General features: G+C 40.2%; 1 protein-coding gene across 2 annotated transcripts; it reads left to right on the forward strand.

Moving 5' to 3' along the window:
• The first annotated feature begins 637 nt into the window (after positions 1-637).
• SPDL1 (spindle apparatus coiled-coil protein 1) lies at positions 638-20822 on the forward strand. Of its 2 annotated transcripts, XM_014887708.2 has the most exons (14): positions 638-682; positions 1008-1105; positions 2209-2256; positions 3979-4157; positions 6136-6312; positions 6604-6798; positions 7101-7250; positions 7862-7960; positions 8776-8886; positions 11280-11420; positions 12921-13030; positions 13583-13770; positions 14899-15244; positions 20004-20822. In XM_014887708.2, exons 4-14 carry the CDS (start codon positions 3999-4001, stop codon positions 20149-20151), a joined length of 1824 nt encoding a protein of 607 aa, XP_014743194.2. In that variant the 5' UTR covers positions 638-682; positions 1008-1105; positions 2209-2256; positions 3979-3998; the 3' UTR covers positions 20152-20822. The 2 variants fall into 2 exon arrangements, with proteins under 2 accessions (XP_014743194.2, XP_088029967.1); XM_088173841.1 differs by lacking the exon at positions 638-682 and having other exon boundaries at positions 1011-1083.
• Positions 20823-22458: the final 1636 nt, after the last annotated feature.

The following is a 22458-nucleotide window of genomic DNA, read 5'->3' on the forward strand; positions in this document are numbered from 1 at the left end:
CTGCTGATGGACTTTGGTCTTCTTTGTGGATCTCAGCCTTAGGAAATCTGTGAATAGTGGACACATTTGCACCAAAAAATCCCTCCTTGGGAATCGTCCCTGGTACGAGGATGAGTAGAAACCTGAGCGAGCCAGGGTAAAGACAGAAGGTTACTGTCAGCGGGGCTACAAAGATGCACAGAAGCCAAGAAGAAAAAAAAGAAAAAGAAAAAAAAAAGGAAAGGCTTGGCTGAGTAAGCAGCAGGTGACATCCCCTCAGGAGGGGGAGCTACGGATCAGCAGGAGAAACGAGAGATGAAACAGCAAACAGGGTTTGAACACTCATGAAAAGTTATGGGATTCGCAACCCATGAATGCTGATGCCTTCGCTGAAATGCATAAATAGCGTAAAGTTTCGCTGATGGGTGAGCCAGCCTTTGGTGTGTTACCACCCAGCTCCGTACTCCGGGTAAACTGGGATAAAACACAGAACTCGCTCCCCTCGGTGTGCGCATTGCTGTGACATTTAACACCAAGGACGGGGCGGGCGCGGCCCTGCGGTGCCGGGGTCACGGTGCGCGCTCCGGGAGCCGCGGGCACGAGCCGCCCTCACGGGGCCCCTCTCGGGCCCGCCCCGCGCGGGGCGGATCTCGCGAGACTTGGGCGGCGCCGCGGAGCCGAGTTTGAACGGCGGCAACGGCCGGTGCGGAGGGGGGCGGCGGCTGAGGGGGGAGCGGGGTGTGCGCTCTGTGCGGCCGCTGCCAGCGCCGGCCGCCGTTCCCTGCAGCTCTTCCCTGCAGCTTTTCACTGCAGCGGGTGGCGCCGTCTGCTGCCCCACGGCCCCTGGTGGAGCGGGGCGAGCCCGTCCCCGCCGCCCTCGGGGCCCGTGCCGGGTTTGGGGAATCAGCCCCGGTCACCGAGTCGGGCCCAGAAGGAGGGGACAGCGGGGACATGGCGCTGGTGACACACGGCGCTCTGTGCTGGCTGAAGGATGAGGCTGTAGTGTGACATCTGTGTGTTCTCTGTAGTGCTGAGCCACCCAAGAAGCTGTTTGTGTGGAAGGTGATCGGCTCCGGAGATCTTACAGGCTGAGCGTGCAGCGTGGTAGGCGCAGATATGCACTTGTGTAAGTAACCGGCTGGAACTGTCGGGGGACACCTGGGCTAAGGGACAAAAACCATCCTGGTCATTGTGTCGTGATCAGAACACTGCACACGGGCTGCTGGCAGGATCAGAGAGCTGCTGGTGCATGTGGCCTGGGGAAAAGGCGTTTAACCAGAACTGTGCTGGAGTGGGAGAAGAAAGTTGGCCTGACAGGAGACTGCCTTTTATCTCCTACCCTTTTACTTTTATTAAGGAGTACTTCAATGGTTGAATAATCGAGCTGTGCAGCTCTCAGCATAGAATCGCTTATTAAATGTTTGAAGATACTTGGCCAAAAGTGAGTAACTCTTGTAGCTCAGTAGAATAAATGAATACTGATGTCTGTTATTTTCCCCTCCTGCCTACTCACCTTGCTACCCATTCAATTGATCTTAAAACATCCTTTTCAGAGCAATTTACTTAGCCTCATGTATAATATTAAATTGCTGGCAATTATTTCAGTGTACATCTTCATGAACAAAACTACCTGGACTTGTTTGATTCATCCAGAATTGACAAGGAAAAATTTAGATTGGCTGTACTCCAAAAGGCATACTTCCTATTTTCCCTAATCGTCAGTAGGAATGTCTGAATAGGAAAGCTATTTCTCTTTTCCTCCATACTTCATCTATAAAATCAAGAAAAAAAGCGTAAGATTTTTTTTCTGTTGTCTAGTAAATAATTTATTAGGAGCTCAAAGTTCTTGCATGTGAAACTGGAAAAGAAATGCAAAAGAGATTGAAGAAATAGGAGAGAGTAGGACAAAAGTCCCCCCCAAAAAACCCCGTTAAAACTTAGAGGTGTACCAGAAGAAGATGACCCTGGCTGTGGCCTGTTTACCTGCCCTAAAGGCCAATTGCAGAGCATCCATCCTTTGGCAGCATTGCCTGATCTAAGCTGTCTGACAGCTGCCTAACTGAGATTTGAATAAGATTTGCATTTATGTGGGGGTTTAGCTTGTGATCTGCATGTTCATGAGGCAGCCAGCAGGGTTAAGCCTGTTCTGAAAGGGACTGCTCTGAAGGGCTGTGCTGTGGTGGCAGCTCAGACTCATCCAGACAACTGTTCTTCTTTTTTCTTTTAAAGGTGGAGTGCAAGAATAAGGTCAAGAAATACTTCAATGGGCTTCTGGAGGTGAGTTAAACATGTTATTAATTTAATTTAGTAAAGTAGGAGCTGTCAGATGGCTGTGTTGCCTCTATACTGGTGTCTGATCAGAAAATCAAGCTGTTTTAAAAATTCTGTTTATATAAGTGAACAATGATTCATTCATCCTCTTTACTAATGGAAATGCATGCTAGAAATTATTGCTTATGTTCTTGTATTACTACACTTTGCCTTAAACACTTCATTATTAAATTGTGTGTGGTGTCCCTGTCTTTGCACCAGTATAATGTTGATGATTCTCAGTTATTGGTATGCAGAATTCCTGTGTTTCACTGGCTTACTTTAGTATAAGTGTAAAACTAGTATTTCAGGCATTGCAGTGGTTAGAGGTGAAAACTGAAGTTTCAAAGCCTGGCTGGATTAAATCTCTTTGTATGGGTTAAACTTGCATAGCAACAAGTGAGGAGAAAATGCAAAAACCAGAATGTCATTTCTGTCTTGTGTCTTGGAAAGGAATTGGTACGATTACTTCTGCATGTTAATTAAATTCTTTTCTATCAGGGGAAGCTGGGTAACTCCACTAGGAGTTATTCATGTTGAGTAAAAGTTAGCAAAAAAAGAAGTGAAGGATGGATATTACAACATGCATAAGAATTATGTATGTGCCAGTAAGAAATGGCAACAAATAAATTGCTTCTGTGAGACCAAAAAGCAGGAGTTAGGTCTTCAATACAGAATTACTTTAATTCTGAAATTGCATAAAATTATGGGCCCTGGCATTGAAAAATGAACTGCAAATTTTTTTGGTGTGTTTGTCTCTCACTATTATTTCCTACTTTCTGAGAAAACTCTTGGCATATGTTATTCAGAAGCCCGAGTTACTTAGCATTTTCTGTTTTAATAGGATTTTTTTGCAGTGGGCTAATTTAGCAGATTTGGGCGCAAGCAGTCATACAAGCTTATGGTGTTAATTTGACTTGGTTTTGATTTTTTAAAATATTTGTTTGTTGGATTTACTTCGACTAACTATTCTGCAAAAGTCACCTTCTGTCTTCTGATACACTCTACAGTCAGAAAAGGATGAATTTTCTGAAACGTGACAAGGACATGTTTATTTACAAATAAGTCGCCTGCAGCAACTAAACTTTGCAAGACTCCATTAAGCACTTAAATAAATGCAAAGCCCTGTGTTAAACTCCATATATTTTAACAGGGCTTCTATTTTTGACTCTTCCTTTCCTTACCTTTTATCTGTTTCTCTGTCCCACATAATGTTATTAGGAGTACACTGTCCTGCTAAGGCAGCTGCCTATGCCACTCTTAAGTGTTATTTGTGTACACAAGAAATGCTGGGATTGGTTTGTAATACAGAGAAAACAGTGTCAGCCAAGTGCATGGCTGTGTTTTGTTAACGTTATTTAATTGTCTTGTGCTTGGCAAGAGAGCTTTATCCTAAATTAACTCTGGTTGGGATGTACAAAGAAACCAGACTGGGTGCACAGGAGTGCTTTTGCTGCATGTTAGGCATAATAAAAATATGGCAGTAACCAAGTTTATGAAGGAATGACAGTTATTTTACTGTTCACAGGTCTATTTATGAGGGGTTTTTTGTGTCTTATATTAATGCAAAAATACATTGTTCTATCCTGGTTAAGAAAGGAAATCCAGTAACTTCTTTCAGATAACAACTACTCTTATCAGTAAAATATATTTACTGTAATATATTTTCTTAATAATTTTTGTTTGCAGTGTTGAATAAAAAAAGAAAAATGGAGGCAGAGACCATTTTAAGTCTTAAACAGCAACTCAAGGAAGCAGAGAACGAGCGAAGAAAGGCAGCACAATATGGTTTGCATTTACTGGAGTCCCAAAGCGAGGTTCAAAATCAGCTGGATCAAACACGCTGTGAATTGACTGAGAAAACTGAGGTGATGACTGCCTGTTCTTCTCAAAGTTCAAAGCCAAAACTTTGTTTTATTTTAACTATTTTCTGAGGGGCACAGGTGTTTTACGAGCCTTTGAGATTCATTTTAATAAACGTCTAATTAGTTGTAGAGAGGGCTTTTTTGTCAGCTTTAAGACATTGAGCATAATTGTATCTAAGTGGGACAGGGTTTCATAGCTAATTATGCATCAAGTGTTCAGTGTCATGTAGGACTAATTGCCTTTAATGTAAAATGAATGCTAAATGCTAAAGTAAATTTGCCTCAGAGCATGTGCTTACCTCTGCTTAGCAATTCATTCATGTATGCTCTCACAGTCAGTTTTATATCACTTAAAAGCCATGAGAAGAATGCTAGCAGCAAGACTGTAAAATTGATTTATTCTGTAGTGAAGTTTTGAAATTTTCCAAATACCCAGGAGTTCTGAAGTTATTAGCACGTTTCTTTGCAGCTCAGAAAAAGGAGTAGTATAGTGCTGAATTATAGAAGTATTACTTAGTTGACCAGTTTTCTTTTTCGAGAAAATTTCAGTTGGGAAAATCTCTTCCACTTTTCATAAAGGCTTTAATCATGTTTGTGTTCAGCCAGCCCATGTTTCAGATAAATTATTTATCTTCATTTAGTCTGTTTCTGGTTGTGCATCCATTCCCTCTCCTGGGATAGAGCTGAAAGGTTTGTTTTGTAGCAGCTGGAGAGTTTTCTGAATGGACAGAATTTTTTTATTCTGGTCAGTTCACCATTGGTAAGCTTTGTGTGAGAGGCAGCTGAAGTTCCAAGGAAGCCAGGGCAGGATCATGCTTTCCTGCTGACCAGCAGAGAGGGCAGCTGTCAAGCTGCTCCCATCGGTTGTGATCCTGTGTGAGAGGCTGGAGCCAACCTCTGAGCCTGGCTGCTAACTTAGATCCCAGGGGTGGAGAGTGGGAATTGTGGCCTTTGTACAGTAGAATAACATTTTGTGTGGGAGCTGTGCTTACCCTACAGATTCTTTAGAGCTTTTGAATTTCTCTCTGGCTCTCCTCTCTGCAGTCTGAGAGCCAAGGCAGTTACTGTGAACACAAGTGTGGGCTCTACCAGCCCCACAAAAAGCCTCTCAGAAAGCTCTGTGTGCTCTTCTGTCCCAGTGTGCAGGCAGGTTCTTGCTGGGGTTCTGTTGTTCTTGGCTCTGGCCAAGCAGTGACTCCCAGACCTGTCCTGTGCCCAGTTTTTATCTTTGTGTTAAAGCTCCTGCCCAGGGTATTTGAGAGCTAAGCCTGTCCTTGATAAGCTGTGTCTAGGCCACAGAGGTCACTTTGATACCTGGCAGCTTTTAGTTTTTTATTTAATTCTGGTTTGTGTCTCAAGAATTAGGTTATTTTGAAAAGGAAAAAAAAGTCTGTGTATTTAGATTCATTTGGCTTCCTTATTACCTTTTTTGCTTTCTAGTTTCTCTTTTCTGTAGTTGCTGGCTGAATGGAAGAGTACAATGCAGCCACCCTTTGTAATTAGCAAACGTGCAATTAAGCATAGATGGAAGCTGTTTGAAAAATTATTCTTCAGTCTGGAAAATTTGATGTGATTTATTATGAAACAGACAATTTAGCTGTCTTAAACTATTGAACTCAGCTGTTGTTCTTGATGGACTGTAGTAATTTTTAACATAATTGGGTTTTGTAGTGGTAGAAAGGGCAAAACTGGCTAAATTTATGACACTTGCAGAAAAGATACCCACACCTTTCATGTTGGGTGTAAAGAAATACAGAGTTTCCATGGAGAAGAGAATATTGCACCATCAAGTTATAATCACAACATTAGAGCACTTAATTTTTTTAAAACATGGGTATTACAGCTCTCTAACTGGCACTCCCAACAAAAGACTAAATGAGCTACAAACATCTTGGTTGGTTCTAAACCTGTGCTTTTTCATAAATGCTTAGGGAACATTGTACAATTACATCTAGATTTATTAGTGTTTCATTTCTTACAGAAATTTGAACAAGAGAAATACACTCTTCAGAGAGAAATTGAACTCAAAAATCGAATGTTGGAAAGCTTGAATTTTGAGTGTGATTCCCTTAAGCAACAGCAAAGTGTGCAACTGGATAAACAGAAAGAGCAGCTTGACAGAGCCTATGGACAAGAAATCAATGACCTTAAAAACAAGGTTTGGTAACTATAGCTTAAAGGTTGTTTAATACCATTTTAGATACTATTTGCTTAACTTATAATTATCACTCTTAACTTCCAAAAGAAACAAATGTGTAGTAGCTTGTTCGGTTGGTTTTTAAAAAATATCTGGGTAGTTACTTATGAATGACATTAAATTTCAATGCTTATTTTTAAAAGCTACTCCTGTGTTTCAAAGACATTTTCTGTAATTGGAACAGTTAGAAGTATTGTGCTTTTCAAGAATTTACCATGAAATGTTACTATTGAGTTGTCAACTGTTTTTAAGTTGGAGAACCTGAAAGCAGAACTGGATGAAACCCGACTCTCAGAGAAACAGCTGAGACAAAAAGTGGAGCATCAGAAGGAAATAATTGCTGCCAAATCAGAAGAACTGCACCTGATGTCTGAGCGTGTGCATGAGACCATGTCTGCAGAAATGCTCAACCTGCAGATAGAGCTCACTGAGCTCCAGAGCCAGAAGGTGTGTGAGTAGCACTGAATTTGTAGTGTAGCCTAGTTCAAGATGAAATTCTGCCCTTTGGCTCATTTCATTTTTAAGTGTGTTGTCTACAGTGCCTCGTTAGGATTGGCTTTTACTCAGACAATGTGCAAAGCAAAAAATAACAGCCTTAATAGCGAAGCTTTAATACTCTCTCTTCTTCAAGATAACATTTTGTATTAAAACTAATTACTACTAACAAATGTCTTTGGTTTACTTAGGCCTGCTTGTCTTCCAGTTGTTTTAATTTTTTTTCATTTCTTACTTGTATTTTGTTTGTTTAGGCCAGTGATGAAGAAAAGCTGACTGAGCTGCAGTGCAGTAAAGAGCAGTTAGAGCTTGTGAACAGTAACTTACGGAACCAGCTGGAGCGGCTGCAGGGGGAAAAGGAAGAGAGGGAAAAAGAAGTTGTTTTTTACTGTAATGCATTAGAGGTATTCTCTTGATTTTTACTACACAGTAGTTGATAATCCCCAATTTGCACGAGCTGTGTTGCCAGGTTTTGGTGAAGTAGGATTTTCCAGGAGTTGTGAGAGAGGGGAAAAGATAAGGGTAATGATTGCTCATGTTTAGTGTTGCCTGGTGGTAAAAGCTCTGTGTTGGCCTTGTTTTGTGGCAGCTGTGAAAGGAGAGCCTTTGCATGGCACTGTTCTGCCTCTTGGGGACCTTCTCACAGGTCACCTGCAGATTTCTCCTTTTTATTTCAAGTTCCTGCTGAATGCTGTGGAGAATCTTGTACTGGGAAGTAGAGATTTGTGACTGATGAACACAGTTGGGAGAGTGGCCTGAATATCATTCATCCAGTTGGCAGACATCAAAACTTATCCTTAGAAGTTTTTAGTTGTGCTCTTTTCCTGAAGAACAAGTGGAATATTTAAGTGTTTTAGTGAAATGAAATTAATTTGTCTCTTAGTTCCTAGAACTGTATGTACAGTTTCTCTGCTAAAGTATAGGAAATTGGAGGGAGTTAAAGCTCTCTGTTTAAATTCATGTATGCAGTACATCAGATGCTTAAATGACCAATATCCTCTTTGCTTTAATCTAGAAAGCTCGTGAGGCTAATCAGGAGCTTCAAGTTCAGCTGGATCATGCAGTGCAACAATCTTTGGACCCTACAAGTAAAGGCAATTCTCTCTTTGCTGAGGTACAACTATGCAACAGATGCCTGAGAAGTATTTTCAGTTTTCTTTCTTGTATTGTATTGAAAATATGAGAGTATTTGCACCTGATCTGGCCAGCATATATTTTTATTCCTCAAATATGGTTTCAGTGTTGATCTGGCATGTGGAAAGCCATTTCATGGTCTCTCTGAAGATAAGGAGTTAGTAAACTTAATGGAATCACTTCAGCTTATCTGACTATCAAGTCAGGAGTTGTGGCTGGGGGCTCATGATGGTTCTGTCTGCAGCTCATGACTCTTAAAGTAGTTTTGTTCAGCTGATAAATCCTTCTTTAATGTAGAAGACAGTATGTGAAATATTAGCAGATGCTGATAAAAGCTGCCTCAAAAACTTCCTGAAAATGTCTGGATGTTTGAGCATTTTGGGAGGGTTTTGGAATTAGCTTTTGAGTAAGAGTGAAATGCATAGGGAGCATTATGTTTCATGGCAACATCCAGGGGATGGGTGAAACTGGGGAAACAGTTCAGAGTTTAACTGTTCTGTTGCCAGTGGACAAAACTATTCTTCTTCAGCAACACTGAAGAATATGAAATGTTACTTATTTTGATATCAAAAGAACAATCTGTTGCTTTTCACTGATTGGGCTTCAGTGGCACTGTCTACTCACTTCTATCACAGGGCAATGACAGTAGCCTGGATTTTCAGGTACTGTTGCTGGAAGAGCAGTATTTGCAGACTGAAAACCAATTGCTAAGCAACATGTCCTTATCAAAGTCACCATCCAAGTGACAGCAAGTGTTGTGATTTCACAGTAATAATTGTTCACAATGTTCTGTAGGTGGAGGACCGTAGGGCAGAAATGGAACGACAGCTGATCAGTGTGAAAGTAAAATATCAGTCCCTACAAAAACAGCATGCATTCAGTAGAGAACAATTGCAAAGAATGAAGGTAGGATGATTCCTGTAATACTCCAGGGTGTCCTTGGGTCTGATAAGGCACTGCTTTAATGCACAGGCCAGGGGATTTGTTATCTTTAAAATATGATTCACTAGTCTGGGAGGAGGGAAATGGGAGAAAAAACAGGTGAGATGATGTTGTGCTGTTTGACTCCTCTGGTCCAACAGCACCCACCTTACAGTGAAGGCACCATGTTTGCTCACTTTGGCAGTAGTTGTTTAATGGATTAAAGTAAAACACAACTCCTGTCAGTCAAACTAGCATTCCATTTGCTTTTTCTTTTCTAATTCTTGTACTACATGAGTCAAGTATTTGTGCATTAACTGTGGTTTTCAAGAATGAGCATAAAGAAAAGGACAGGCTTTTACTGCCACCACAATGTGGAGGTTTGAGTTTTTCTACCTCTGTGTTGCTTTGTTGTCTTTGTCCATATTTTTTCTTCTTGATTTTCCCTATTTTTGGTGTAAGACTAAGTCATAACTTCATAACCCTTTAAGTTAAACTCCACTGTTATAGAATGGGAGCAGGTTGATTAATATTTTTGAGGACTAGTTTGCAGAAGCTGATTTACAAGATAATGTCAAGGGGATGCTGCAGAGCTGCCAACTGTTTTCATGTTGGTCTCGTGAGTTTTTCAATGCTAAAGTGGATCCTTTCATTTTGATGAACTACTTGCAGTTTGAGGAGAGGGTGATAATCATAATTGCACTGAAAGTTTGTATTACCTAGATTTTGTGGAGTAGGTTGAATATAGTTCAAACAACAGTCTTAAAGGAGAAGAAAAACCCTACTGATACAGCAAAGATTTGAATGAGGAAAATTCATTGGGTAGGATCAGTTCCTTTGGAAATGTTCTCCTTGTGATATGAAGTCAGTCTCATTGAATGGTGTAAGAAACACACCTAATACTGAAAGTACCAAAAATGGAGGCAAATTGGTATCCCTGTACTAGCACTTAAAGCTTTTATTTGGAATTTTTTTTTAATTTTTTTCTGATAGTATTGGAGAAGGGTAGTTGGTCAGGACAGCTGCTTCACTTAAGCTGCTGTCTTAGATCCCTGTTAGCATCCTCTGTGTTGTGCTGCCCTGAGATGCTGCCAATTAAAGCTCAGTCTGAGTTTAGCTGATCTCCCCACTCAAAGCTGCTTACCACAGGAGAGGTAACTGCTGTTGTATCTTTAGTTGAAGAACCTCATTTTGTGGTATTTACTGGTGAATCCTGAGGATCTGTCTGAACAGAATGTACACAGCACTCCTAGGAAAGCTTTACCACCTCTAGTGTATCTTTCCTAGTCCACAGCATCCTTTCCAGTTTCTTTAAGTTCCTGTTCTCTGTTATGTGGATCAGCTGCAATTGGCAATTCTGACAGTTAGCAGGAGGGCTTTTAAGGGGAAAGGGAAGAAGGTTGGGTGTCTGTGCTTGGGAACTGTAAGGATAGTTTTAGTCAGCCAGTGAAGTGGAGTTTATCATTTTGCCTCTCATACATCCTGTAAGAAGTTCTGAGGAGTTGATTGAATCTTTCATTAGCTCTAATTTGTGCACAGAATCATCAGTACAATTTACCTGACATAGCATTTCCCCTACAGAGTCTTCTCTTCTTGCTTTCTCTCTGTAATCTATTTTTTTCACTCAGTCCTTTCCCTGTGATTTCTCCCAGTGTTACCTTATCCATATTAACTAGACTGATAAAAATACCTCAGCTTTCACTAACACCTTGTGAAGTCTTTGATTTCTTGTATTTCCTGTTGTTCAAATGTCTAATGTGTCACCTGTAACTGAATGTACTAAGACCCTTGTACTTCAATGTTATTATGTTAACACCAACAGAAATATTGCTATAAATGTAAGATTTTTATAACTTCATTGTAATGATGGAAGGTGTTCTTTTGCTTGAAAGGATTCCATTGGAGAAGCAGAAAAATCTGAAAATCTTGTGTTAATATTGTGGAAGGCAAACATGGTGTTAGACCTGAAAAGCAGAACTGAAAAAATGGGGGGTTAAATTTGTGGATTTTCCTAAGTGAGTTCTCAAGATGCATTTTTAGTTCTGACAAATGAGCCTGGACTGAGGCTGGCTTCTGGCTGGCTTGGTGCTGATGGTGTGAACGTGGAATGCTGTGTGTGTGTCCTTGGCAGTGTGTGTGTGCTCCTTAGGCAGTGCAGAGGTGAGTGGGACACCTCAGACCTGCCCTGCTCAGTGACATCTCAGCTGTCCTCATGCCTTGGAGTGCCTGTGGTGATGATTGCTGAGTTCAAGCATCCATCTATATTCAGGTTTAGAATTATAAGACTTGAGTACCCAAACAGTTTAGTGTAAAAGGCTGGGATTTTCAGTCACTTATCTCAGTACTTGTTGTAAATAGTTTTTTCCTTTTTTTTCCAGCTGCAAATGGCTACACTGCTACAGCTGAAGGGCTCCCAGGCAGAATTTGATCAGCTGGAACGCTTACAGTCCATGTTAGAGCAAAAGAATGGTGAAATAGAAGATCTTCTTATGAAAGTGAGGCAGCTAGAAAAATTTAAGGTATGTGGTTTTTAATTAAGTAGAGAATTGTAATTGAAAGCAAACACATGAGAACAAGAAGAATTATGAAAACTGTCTGAAGTCCAGGCTTGGGTTTGAAAAGGGATCCAAAAGTTGGCTCATATCTTTATTTGACCTGAATTGTATTTTACAGCTCAAGTGCAGAGAAGCAGAAAATTATACCCCACCTAATGCCTGAGTTGAAGAAACAATTTTTTGTCCTGTGTGAAGCACCTTTGTATCTTTTATAGTTACTTTTAGCATTTAAATTTAGTTAGTTGGTCAAAACTCACTGAGCTGTGACATCCAGTTTTTCTCTAGGAAGGTGTAGGCATTTGGCACTTTTACTGTGTGTGTTTAGGCTTTAGCCTTTAGTGTCTCAGCCCTATTCAACTTCTTGGATATTTATTTTCTTGATGTTTCTTAACTTTGCAGCTGAAGCATGCTTTTTTCTAGCAAAACTGAATTGCTTAATTATCCTTGTAAAACTTTTTTTTTCAATCCTCTTATGCGACTTGAAAACATCTTGTCAGTATTTTGAAAAGTGAGAAACACATGAGGATTTCTGTATACACCAGTGTAATGCTACTCATGCTTGTGTGTTTCCAGAGTGAAAAATTGGAGCCTTTCTTAATTCTTGCATATTTCTGGATTTATTTGGCCCTTTCTTATCAGAGCTTTGGAATGCAAACTGAGATCTACTAGCTTGTGCAGTAGGATTATGCTTTCCAGGATAGCCTCTTGTATTCTGTATTTAACCCAAGTGGTGTGAAGCCAGGCTTAACCCATTTTAGCAATAATCGAGGAAGCTTGATTTTGACCAGTTTTGTCATGTTTAAACGTGATCTGTGCTTATTTCTGTCTCTAGGCCATAAATAAGTAGTGTTTGGAAGTTGAATGATTGATTCCAATAACCATCAAAAGTATCTGTAGGCAGTGACTGACAGAGGCCTGGGAGGTCTCTGGGACAGCATTGAATTTGTGTATTGTTTGTTCAGAAAAAAACCACCAAACAAAAACCCCAGTGTCATATGTCACTGCATTTATAATATCTTTACTACGAACTAACTTCCTCATCTCAAATGTGTAATTGATTTTGAGATTTTGACTGTTGATTAGCATGGCTGATATTCCTCTGGGGTCCAGCTGCTAAAGCCTAGAAATAAATGCTTAGAAAAATTCCTTGTGAGTTAACTAAATACCCTGTATTTTCAAGTAAAAAGCAAGAAAGCTGTTCTGCAGTTGCAAACCTTCTGGAGCTGAGATAACTCACTTTTTTTCCCTTTTTCAGTGAATGAGAGAGAGCTGTCAGTTTTAGTGCTATTTGACATTTGTAACAAATGAGAAAAATCTTAGCTGCTCTGAGTACTATCTTCTGTGTTTAAATCCCTGTGTGATGAGGCTTCTCCATCAAAATGCATGGGAAATGTCTCCTAGGAGCTAAGCTAATGTGCTTCTGAAAGGTCACTGCTTGACAACCTGACACTTGTTCTTTATCAGAGTTTATATGAGAATATGGAGGAGTCCAGACCCGCTAATGGTGCGAAAGGAAGTGATTCTGAAAATGGTTACTATGCAGATTTACTGCAAATTAAACTTGACAACTCAAAGTAAGTACTTCCAGCCTGAGGCCCTGGTTGTGGCAGGGTTGTCTTCTAGGTACTTATTTTTATCCTCCTTTTTTTCTTACTTTGTGTGCACTGACTGCATGTGCAGATGGGTTTTGTTTTGGTTGCATTTTCTAATGCTGTGCAACCAACCTGATTTTGTTATTGGACTGGGGATTCTTTTTTGTAGTTTCATTTGTGTTTTAAAACACAGCAGAAATATTGTTTATGATTATTGCTTTCTTCTAGAAATGTTGCTAATGCTCCTAGATACAGGGCAATCGAGACCTTGAATCAATTAAAAGGTAATTTGTAAGGGAACTGTATGAAAATCTTAGTCTTTAGGCTGTGTGTGTTTATTTTTCTTACAAAAAGTGAGATAATAACACTCAAATTGTTTTATAGGACAAAAAAGCTTGATTTTTTTTTTTTCCTACTAATATGTAAATACCAATTTAAGGTGATGCTGAGTGATTAGTTGTTGCTTTACTAAAAGAAAAAAGCCCAAACCAATCCAAGTCTTGACTGATTTGTATAATTTTCCTCCCATGTCAGCAAGGAAACTGAAGCACTGAAAAATGAACTATCCCTGCAGAGAATGAAAGCTCTGTATGAGAGCCAAAGGGTCCTGGAATTTGAAAGGAAGCTCTTCACAAATGAGAGGCATTTGCAGGCTTGTCAGAGTGAGAATATGAACCTGCGGGTTATGCTGGATGAGCTGAAAATGAAATATGAACCTGAAGGTAAATACTTCTTTTCTGTCTGGGACAATATAAATTTCTGATTTTCTCAGCCTTTAGAAATGGAATGACATTAAACAGGAAGACATTGGTTTAGTTCCAGAATTTAATGCTCAAATAGCTGACTTTCTGAAATAACCTGATCCAAAATGTGCTGAGCTGAAGTAGAAAAGCCCTGCCTTGCTCACGACCTCACCTGAATATGTGAACACTGACTGGAGGAGACTAAAGAATGCAGTTTTGCAGTTAAAAATGGCAGCGATCAGGGGCTTTGTAGAGCACAGGTGGATAACCATTCTCCAGTGGCTGGGATCGAATCTCAGGTGTTTCCCATAATAGCAGCAGTGTCTGTGGTGACCTTGGCTCTCTGGGTGTAGGCAGCTGACAGGAGCTTTGGAATAAGGTGCAAAGCATTTATAGGAAAACAGTTCAGTAGCTCAAGTTAACATGGATTAAATTTTGACTAGAGAAGCCCACCTGACAAACAGCTGATACCTGAGTATGTGCAAAGTAAAGGAGCTGTGGAGGAAGAGGATTCTGTTTAAATATAGAGATGAGATACTAGGAAGAAACTTCCCTTGTAAGGATGGGGAGGCCCTGGCAGTGGTTGTCCTGAGCAGCTGTGACTTCCCCATCTCTGGAAGTGCCCAAGGCCAGGTTGGATGGGGCTTGGAGCAGCCTGGGAGAGGGGAAGGTGTCCCTGCCCATGGCAGGATCTGGGAGCAAGATGTGCTTTAAGGTCCCTTCCAACCCAAACCGTTCTGGGATTCCATGAAAAGGGAACCAGACAGCAAAATTGGTTTTGTCCACACCCAGAGGATTTAACTTTAAAATGTTATTTGTGGAAGTTTTCATCAGTCTGCAGTTCAGAGCACTTAATTTAAAGCCTTGGTGAAAAGACAGAGTGGAAGAGGGGAAAGATGTTGTCTTTTTATCAAGCTAACTTCTGTTGGGATGATCAGATTACATGAAGAAACATTCTTTAAGGGATATGAATTGTCTATTAAGAATTATTCGAAGTTCCTCTTCAGTCATGTGAAATGTTCTTACTTCTATTATGAACAGGCTGGGGGGACAAGTCATCTTCATCTTCTGATTTGTACAAAAAGTATATTCCTTTTTTTCCTTTAGAATTACTTAAAGGTTCTAAAATTAAAAAGAAGAAGGAGAAAATCCCAGTGAATGCAGCTTGTGAATACTTTGACAGCAAAAATAGTCCAGTGAAAGAAACTGCTCTCACTCAATTGCCAAGTAAGGAAGGGAAAAAGATGACAAGCAAGAACCTGGAGCAAAGTGATGTTTCTCCAAAAAAACAGCCTTTCCAAGCATCCCCACTACATACAGCTTTCCAGGCAATCCGAAACATTGTTGAACCTGACAGAGAAAGAAAAAGAGTTAAAATTCAAGATGAGAATCACGTCACCTTTACTTCCAATAGCCGAAGTGGAAACAATTCCTTGGCTCCAGCTGTCCCCAGGTCAGTGTCAGCTTCTGTCTCTGCTCAAGGCAATCAGCACAGACCTGCATCTCTTTTCTTTCGCTGCATGAACTGTGCTCTCCACTTCTTTATCTATTTCCTCAGTGTTGCATGCAGTGTCATTCCTCAGCTCCGGCTGCCCACGCTCAACTTCTCACTGCCTTTTAGAAGGACTAAAACACTGACTAATAAGAGACTCTTGAAACAGTCCCTGAAATAACTTTCCAGTTGCTTGAAGACATTTAAGGTGTGCAGGGAGCATGACAGCTCACTTGGTTTGCTCCAACATCAAAAACTTTGTGTTCTTTGTCCCCTCAAAACTGCCACACAGCTGTGGTACAGCTCAAGGTAATAAAGGCAACTGGAATCGTGTTCCAGTTTCATACCTAATTTCAGCCCCCAGCAACTTCCAGATTTAGCTAAAAGCCTAAAAATTATTTAAGTAATTCTTCACCTGAATTGTGTTAACTTTAATTGTACAAGATAATAGAGAATTAATTAGCTATCTGTGTTGTCAGACAAATGGAATGGGTGGTCTGGATGCACGATAGCTGAAAACAAAACTGCCAAATTAAGGTGAAATTTTTCCTCTGAATGAGAATTGAAGTTATGTTTTGCTAGATGGTAAAGTAACTGAGAACGGCATTATCTCTAGCTTTTTTACCCAATGAAAACAATGCTGACCTTGATTTTCTACTTTTTCAACTAAAGCTTTTTGTATTCTGTTCATAATATTTGTAAACACATATTTGAGTGTTTGGGAGTAGAAAAAAAGTCTAGGCTAGTCCACATGTTTTGGGCTTGCAACTTGCTAATATCTGCTCGAAGAAATAGCCAAAGTTAATGGCATTCAGGAGTAATTGGATTGCTGCTGTGGCTCTTAGATTCATTACTGAAGGTTGCATGGATGCAATTAACAGACTTAAAGTAGCCAAACACTGCAGTCTTCTTAAACTGTGGAGAGAATATGGCAGAGCAGTTTCAGCAGCTGTGCTAAAATGTGGGATTGTTAGTGAGGAGGGAAGATCTGGAAGGTCAGATGTGGGTGGAGAGGAAAGATTGGGATAATTTAGTGATGGTGTTGGGTTTTGACAATGTCCTCCACATAAAGGAACAGACAGAATGTAACCTGATATAAGGAGTTTTACTTCTTCATACTGCTTTGGGAAAAGAAGATAGATTGTCTGCTTACAGAAAATTGTTGGAAATAGTTTATGGGAACTATGAAATAGGGGGAAACCTACTGGAGAGATGGTGAGGAGTGGAAATTATTTATGGAGTTGATACTGGAAAGCAGAGAGAGTAGAAAAAGTGGAAGAGGAAGGTGAAACCATAGTTCAGAGGGAGGTTTCTAATCTTGTACCCATTGCTGTTAGTTCAAATAAGGAACAAAACATGAAAAATATTTGAAAAAAAAACCCTACAACCAGAATTAAGCTGCCACAAAACTCTATATAACCTATTAAACTTTTTTTGGTGATAGTATGAGCCTGTAAAAGGCAAATCCAGGCAGAATATTCTGTTTGTTTCTAATCGTGTTCATGAACTACTAAAACCCCCAATAATGATATTAAGCTAACATTAAGAATTTGCTTACCCTTGATCTGCTATGATGTGCTATAAAATAGGAAGTCATGTTAAAGTCTGAGTATTTGAGAAGCTGGATTTCTAAACACTGAAAGAATCTCTGGACTGTTCTGTGATGGATGTAGCTGAACTTTGGGCACAGAAAATATTGGCAAATTGATCAGGAGTGGGGACCTGAGAAGGGAGAGCCTGTAGGAGGAAGAAATAAGGGTGGATAATTGTCAGTGTTTCACCTTGTGTTAAGTAAAATGTGATGCTGCAGCTGAAAAGGCTGTTGTGGTCTCTGGGAATTGGTTTTGTGCCTGGAATGCTTTTTGTGCAGCAATTAGTGGAGCTCTGACATTGACCCATGAATTGTGGGAGAACAGAGCCACCATAGCTGTGAAAGGGCTGCAAACTTTGTTTCTAGAAAGTGGTGTTTGAATTTGTCATCTCAGCTCAGGAGGGGATGAGGAAGTGGTCAGAAGTGATCTGTGTGTGCTCGTGGAGGTGACAAACTCCCTTGTGTGAAGAGTCTTCCTTGCTGTGGTGATTGAAGCAGGTTCAGCTGGACAATCTCAGCCAGTACCTGTGTGTGCAGGGCACCTCTGTGTCCTTGCAGGGGGCCACAGCCAGCACTGCAGTAGCTCATTAGGTGGTGGCACTGATTAGGTGATGAGTGTTGAGATTTAAGTATTCAAGTGATCATTATTACTTGTCAATGCATGCTGGAATTCTGGCAATGCAAAGGTTATGTGCAGTGATATCTTTATTTTGGCCAACTAATTGGTCAATAAAAATATACATTTCTCTGTTGACATGCTTTTATTCTTAAACTGAAATAGCAAACTCTAGCCCTTGCTGCACAATTGATTTTGCATTGAGATTTGAGGTTGTTTGCCTGAGTTTGATCTAAAGAATATCTTGGTTGTCGAAGGGTTTATTTGGTTATTTAGTTGGATTACATACACCAAATCTACTTCACTTGGGCTTTGTCCAATTGCCTGTGGCCATGTGGCTCAGCAGGAGAACTGGATAACTAATAATACTCTTTGGGGTTTTAGGCACAGCCCTCAGCCTTGGGAAATAAAGCTCCACCTGATGAAACAAGTTCACCTTCCTTAAACAGGTAGAAGGAGCCCCAGTTATATCTCAGTTCTGGAGTCTGGAGAGTCAAAGCTTGAATCCTGTCATAATTTCCCCAGCATTTGCTTGAAGTGTTTAACCATTGTGTGTTCCTTCTGATCCATTCCCTGTGCTGACACCTGATGAACCAGGACAGTGCTCCCTGAGGGCTCTGGGGTGCACATCTCAGCTCAGCTGCACATCTGCTGCTCCTCCCTCTCTCCTATAGCACAAACCAGAGCATTGCATGGAGAAAGTTTGTGGGTAAAGATGACAGAGGTCAGCTGGTCATGGGCAAACCAGACTTGGGGAAGATTAACACAATGGGGCAGTGAGAAAGAAAGGCTGGAGCAATTTCCTTTCTTTCTTACCAGGCTCAGCTTCACTCCCTCAGTCCTGGCTTCTGTATCCTCCTCCCCAAGAGGCACAGGGTGAATGTGATTGCCAGAGTTGTTAAATTATGTCCTAAGAGAATTATATAATACTGTAAAAGACCAGTTTTGTATAAATCCAGCTGTGATGCTTTGGGACATAATTTAAGTGAATGGGGTTTTTATTTGTTCTTCTGGTTTGAGTTCTTTCTGCTTGTTTTTAGGGACTCTGTTGGCAGTTTTGGACACTAGAGTACTGTTTTTGGTGGCCTTGCATGGGGGTTGTTTAAGTTAGAAGAGTGGGAGAGACAAATGAAGGGAATCTGCCACAGGAGCAGGTTCATGGACAGAAACTCTCCATCCCCAACTACAGCTGCAAACCACATGATGACTACTGAGAACACCTTTTTTTTTTTTTTTTTTCTCCTGAATAATTCCTCCTAGCTGTAACCACATAATGATTTGTCCAGCCCTAAATGAAGGTGAGCATGGACAGAAGGTGCTCAGCCATCAGAGTTACAGATGTGGGTTTATTGCAGACCTGGAGGAGAAGCACAGCAGAGACAATGCTTCCAGGGAATAACGTGCACATGGCCTGCAGTGCATCATAGTTCAACAGCAGTTGGAATCTGTAGCTGAATTTCCCCAATTTTTTTGTTATAGCTCCTTTCATAGTCCTCATGGGCAGGTGCACCTTTCTGTATTGCAAATAAGTCTCTAACAACTGAGTAGCAGCTATTTGTGTTGGAAAAAACATCACTGAAAGCAGCTGTCCATGGTGTGGGTTCCTCACTGAGGGCTCCTGAGACCACTAAAATTCCACAAGGTCACCAGTGAAATGCTTTAATGCATGTGCTGATAAACGAGTGCAGAGTTTGTGTTGCTATATAAAGTGATGTTTAATTTGGAACTTCATTTTCCATAATTTCTTTCTTTGTGAAAATAATCATGTGTAACAGTCAGTGGGCTGTGGGTGATTTGGTTGGGTAAAATATCACTATTCATCAGTTGTTCTAATGGCATGTTTGCATGTTGATTAAGTTAAAAACAAGTTTAGGCATCTGAGCACAATCTGATGTTTTGATTTCAGAATTATCTTTTTAACTGCAATGAGACAGTTCTATCCCCATTTACATTCATAGCAGAATTAAAACCTGTCAGTGGACAAATGATATAATTTAGAGCCTGAAAATAAATCTTCCCCCAACTTAAGACATTCAAGCACTAAGCTGAAGGTCTTAGTAGTGTAGAACAAGGTTGAAAGGAGCATAATGTTTCAAGGGTAGTTTATTTGGTGGTGTAGAAGCAAGAAGCTTGATTTCATCCCATTTGTATGATGTTGCTCAGAATGTTTACCTGGAGTTGTGCTTTTGGGGTCTGGATCTCTTTTCTGTGCATGACAGTCACTGGTGTTTCTGAAGGCTGATCTTAACCATTTCACATATCCAATGACCTTTCTTACCAAACATTTCAGCAGCTGAGATGAGGGGGGAGGCTTTAAGTGATGAAATGTGATTAGGACTGATATAAAAATGCTTTGGTTTAGTCTCATTTTCTTCTTAAACTGTGCTTGCTCTGTCTCTGTATATGGATGGTCTTGTTTGCCAGTTGGCTTTATTGACTTGGCCTAAAATTCTTATTTTAGTCCTGGTTTATATTAACTAAATATGTATTTAGAATGGTTGCTTTGCCTATAGGTTAACAGCTGAATCCAGATTTGAATCTACAGAAGAAGATAAGAGAGAAACTAAAATCTCAACAGAGAAGAAAACACAGAAGAAGACACATTCCACGTTGTATGTATCTTCTAAGGCAAGTTCTGAAACTCAGTGTGCTCAGCAATAAATCATTTCTGCTGGCAGCCTGGACACTTTGGGGCCCTGCTTCAGCAGGAGCTGCTGGGTGAACTGTGTCTCACATCAGTGCACAGAGTGAATATTGATCTGCCTGCTGTTCTGAAGGGTGGGATTGACTGGCAGAGCTGCACTTTTGATGACTTCCCTGAGGGTACCTGCTGTGTTTCCTGCACTTCACCTGAGGTGTGGCCTGTTCTCCACTCTTGGCAAAGTCTCTAAACACATTAATTGCTCTTTCTTTGAAGCGTGGAGCTGCTGTGGAGAAGTTCTGGTTAACAGAGTTTTTATTACATGGTAAGACAGACTAGACAGGGTTGATGGAGAACTCATCTAAGTGATGTGCTCCTAAATTTCTTCCAGTTTCCAGATTCAGAATTATTAATATTTTTCCTCCTAATGTATAACTTCTCAACTTCCAGGCCGACCTATTTGCAAAAGTGCATGTGAATCACTCTATGTGTTTTTTGGTCAGTGTTTGAAACTCTATGGATTCTTGTATTTGTACTATTAATTAAAATAAAGACTTATTTCTTTCTTTATAAAATGTAGCCTGTATTGTATTTGAAAAGAAACATATCCATTTTTGCAAATGAAGGTGATGTCTTTTGTAGAACTTTTTGTTAAAAAAATTACCTCTCAATAAATGATAAGAAAGTGTAATGCAAGTGCTGTGTCATGTTTTTAGGAGACAATCCTGTAACTGCCTGAAGTTCATGCAGAATAATTCTGAGAGCTTTTAAGATAGTTCCATTAATTCTTGGGATATGTGTATGGGAGTTGGACAACTTCATTTGAGTCATGATACTACAGTTTAAACTCTCACTGGTGAATGGATTAGCCAGTTTCTAAGTGAAGGACTCAGTAGTTAAGATGAAAGTTCTTTAAGACTTTTTTTAAATCCATCATGGAGAAGAATACATTGGGGAGCAGTCTTGCAGCCCCCTGGTTTGTTTACAGCCAGCCAGGACTGAGGTGGTGCCTGGGATTTTGGTAACTCTGACTGTGCATGTGGGTGGCTTTAGCTCATCAGTCACTTCCTTCAATAAAAGCTGAAATGTGATCACAGCAGAAGTGACTAAAAAGGTGGGAATGTCACCTTAAATGACCACATCTCCCTTTCCAGGCAGCTCCATCTCGTTATCAGAGCATTTCTGCAGAGTTCTGTTTAAGCACAGCCCAGTGGCTGCTGCTTCTGTTGAACAAAATAATCAGGAATTGTGTCATAGGATCAGATTGTGTCCCTTCACTGATGTAAGAAATTTGCAATGTAGCTGAGTTTTTCAGTCTTGTTAATGAAGCTACATAAACTAAGAATGTCTTCTTGTGAACTTTTACCAAATTATAATTACTGACAGCAAATGTATAGCCATGAGATAGTTCTTGTTCTTCTTGACTTTGACATGTGGACTTAAATGATGTTACATTGAAGAAATCCTGGGTTTTATGCTACAAAATGTTGGGAAAAAAATCATTTTTTATGCAAATGATGAAAGTTACATTTGTTTACTGTCAGTATTGTGAGACACAAATAGCACAAAGCAGCTGAGGTACATGATTGTTCTATTTACAGGAAAACCTCTGGTAAGTTGACATTGGATAATGTACTTTTAATGGCAGTACTGAGCTGTAGATTGTCTAATAAGACAGTTAATTATTTGTTATGTTAATTGTGTGTTGATTTATGTTATAGTTAACTATATGTTGAGCTGTTGGGCATGTGGCATTTCTAAAATTTTTTCTAGGTTGAAATAACTTGTTAATTTATGTGACAAAACTGGGATATCATTTCAACAAACAAACGAAACTGATTAGCATTATCTAATTTCCCCCAGGATGTGTTTTACAGTCTCTGCTGCTGGAGTCCACTTGGAGTGTGCTACCTTTATCATCTTCTGCAATGTATTTGTGTTTACACATCCTCTAGCAGGAGTGCAGATGGGGGAACACGTCTGGGGTTCAGGCTTTGGGTTTGCCATAACACACTTGAGGAACTATGCATGAGAGTTCTTGCTGGATTTTCTTACTTGGTTCTGGTTTGTCTCATCAGTTGCTTTTCTGCAACTGTGCTCACAAATCTTGGCATAGAATAGAATTTAGAGGCAGTTAAATGCAACTTGTGTCTTCTGCTCAAATTCTTCTTTATAGTGGAAGTTAGCTTAGCTTAAAAAAATGAATAATTAGCTATTCAGCATGTGACAAGATCTTGTTTTCTGGAACTGATAGCAATCTTGAAGGAAGCAAGAGTTGTCTCCCTTCTGCCTGTCCCCAGCCCCCAAAAGCTAAGTTTTTCTTGTGA

The sequence above is a fragment of the Sturnus vulgaris genome, chromosome 15 (genome assembly GCF_052056855.1).
Source record: "Sturnus vulgaris isolate bStuVul1 chromosome 15, bStuVul1.hap1, whole genome shotgun sequence".
Taxonomy (NCBI): Eukaryota; Metazoa; Chordata; class Aves; order Passeriformes; family Sturnidae; genus Sturnus; species Sturnus vulgaris.